This window comes from Anarrhichthys ocellatus, unplaced genomic scaffold, assembly GCF_004355925.1.
Source record: "Anarrhichthys ocellatus isolate YVR2014 unplaced genomic scaffold, GSC_Weel_1.0 scaffold1638, whole genome shotgun sequence".
NCBI classification, from domain to species: domain Eukaryota; kingdom Metazoa; phylum Chordata; class Actinopteri; order Perciformes; family Anarhichadidae; genus Anarrhichthys; species Anarrhichthys ocellatus.
Window position 1 is genome coordinate 3,021 of NW_022281612.1, and position 2,025 is coordinate 5,045.

At 45.7% G+C, this 2,025-nt stretch overlaps 1 protein-coding gene across 3 annotated transcripts in view; it reads left to right on the forward strand.

The window, feature by feature from the left end:
• LOC116377754 (basic immunoglobulin-like variable motif-containing protein) overlaps nucleotides 1–2,025 on the forward strand; it is a 5,496-nt gene that overhangs the window by 2,254 nt on the left and 1,217 nt on the right. For 2 of the 3 annotated variants that reach the window (XM_031839465.1, XM_031839464.1), the window contains exons 4-8: nucleotides 181–276; nucleotides 671–775; nucleotides 853–1,170; nucleotides 1,423–1,506; nucleotides 1,575–1,671. In XM_031839465.1, coding sequence (XP_031695325.1) covers nucleotides 181–276; nucleotides 671–775; nucleotides 853–1,170; nucleotides 1,423–1,506; nucleotides 1,575–1,671 — 700 coding nt within the window. The remainder of the gene's footprint in view (nucleotides 1–180; nucleotides 277–670; nucleotides 776–852; nucleotides 1,171–1,422; nucleotides 1,507–1,574; nucleotides 1,672–2,025) is intronic. The other variant, XM_031839467.1, reaches the window with a different exon arrangement.

Genomic DNA, 2,025 nt, shown 5'->3' on the forward strand with positions numbered 1-2,025 from the left:
AAAGAGACACAAAACAACCACAAAGAGACAAAAAACAACAAACAACCACAAAGAGACACAAAACAACCACAAAGAGAGACTAAACAATTACATAGTATGTGTGTCTTGAACTGATGTAGGACAGGTGGTGTGTTAAACACTTATAATCTCGTTCATTGTGTGTTTTACTCTCTGTTGCAGGTACTGCATCAGTCGGCCACAGTACAAGACATCATGTGGGATCTCTTCTCTCATTTCCTGCTGGAACTTCCTGTACAGCACTCTGGGTGCAGGAAGGTGAGCAGCTGGTCCTCTGTGAGGGTTTAGTTCTGCAGACTTCGCCTGAGGGAATTACCCACAATTCATAGCAATGTGACGTTAAACACGGGGTTACCAGTAAAAGCATGGAGACGTAAAACAAAAAGGTAAACAAAGAGGAATAAACGTGAGTTCAGGTGTATTTACACTGAAATATTAAGGATTACAGATGGAACATAAACACAGATTATATTACACAGATTTATTCCTCAAACAGTTCATTTGGTCATTGAAGCCGTTTTGACAAAAACGAGTAAATCGATTATTTGATTACCTCTCATCTCGTTCAAATTAGGGAGTAAAAAGTATAGAATAAATACTCACGATTGAACATAAGAAGAAGTCCTCACACACTAACTGTGTGTTCTCTCAGTCTGCCCCCCGTCTCTCAGGAGGAGGCTCTGCACATTCTGGGGTTCCAGCCGCCTTTTGAAGAGATCAAGTTCGGTCCTTTCACCGGAAACGCCACCCTGATGCGGTAAACACAGCTGCTTCTTTGTTAAATACACCCTCCTCACCGTCTGCAGCTCAGTGATCAGTGAATCTCTCTCTCAGCTGGTTCAGACAAATCAACGACAACTTCCGCGTGCGAGGCTGCTCGTACATTCTGTACAAACCACACGGGAAACACAAGACGGCCGGAGAGACAGGTGAGCGACCGCCGTCACAAAAACCCCAAACAGCCGCCACGTGGTCTCACGAGGAGACAGGAAGTGGTTTAACCTCTCAGATGTTTGCAGCTGAAGGCGCATTGATGAAACTGACTCAAGGTCTGACGGACGAGTCCATGGCCTACATCTACCACTGCCAGAACCACTACTTCTGCCCCGTGGGCTTCGAGGCCACGCCCCTCAAAGCTGCTAAGGCCTACAGGTAGGAGTCACCGCTCCATCATTGTCACGACTGATTTATCTCTTTTTAGTGGTCCTTAAAGGGACAGTGTGCAGGTTTTAGTGGCATAGCTTGTGGTTTGTGTGGCAGGTTCTCTAGTTGGTGGAGAGAACTATGGTGGCTTTCAGGGACAGAGTTATCTTTAGGGTCGTAGTAGTAGTAGTAGTAGTAGTACTTCTATCGATACTCTGTTCTTATATAGCATTAAAAACAATAGATGCTCTTTCTTTAAAGGGGCCCTTTGGCCACCAATGAAACGGAGCACTGGATCCTGATCGGTGAGCCCAGCAGGAAGCACCCAGCCATCCACTGTAAAAAGTAAGTAGTGGTTCTGTTGGATCGGGTTCTGGATCTGAGCCGTTTTAACATGGAGCCTCTTCTTTCAGATGGCTCGACATCGTGACCGACCTCAACACGCAAAACCCAGAATACCTGGACATCCGTCACACGGAGAGAGGGATCCAGCGCCGCAAGACCAAGAAGGTTCAACCGACTCGTTACGCATGTTGTCCTAGATGTTACTGATCAGTGCTGTAGAGGACCGTAGTGGATCCGTGATCCATACTGACCCCCCTCACAGTTCTAGACTCATGTGAACCTCAGATTAATGAGTTTAACATAAAAAAACATCTCCTTCAAATGACTGGATTTATTCTAGTTTATCACCAAAACTACATTTTACAGATGACATGTGAACACATCATGATAAGGTTATAATGTACCTTCAGCCAGTACTCATGTTCACTGAGCAGAGCCTGAAGGCATCATCATGTAACTGAAGGGAACCTCAGTTGGTTAGCCGTTAGCGGTGCTGCTAACGTTACTAGCTCTCCTCCT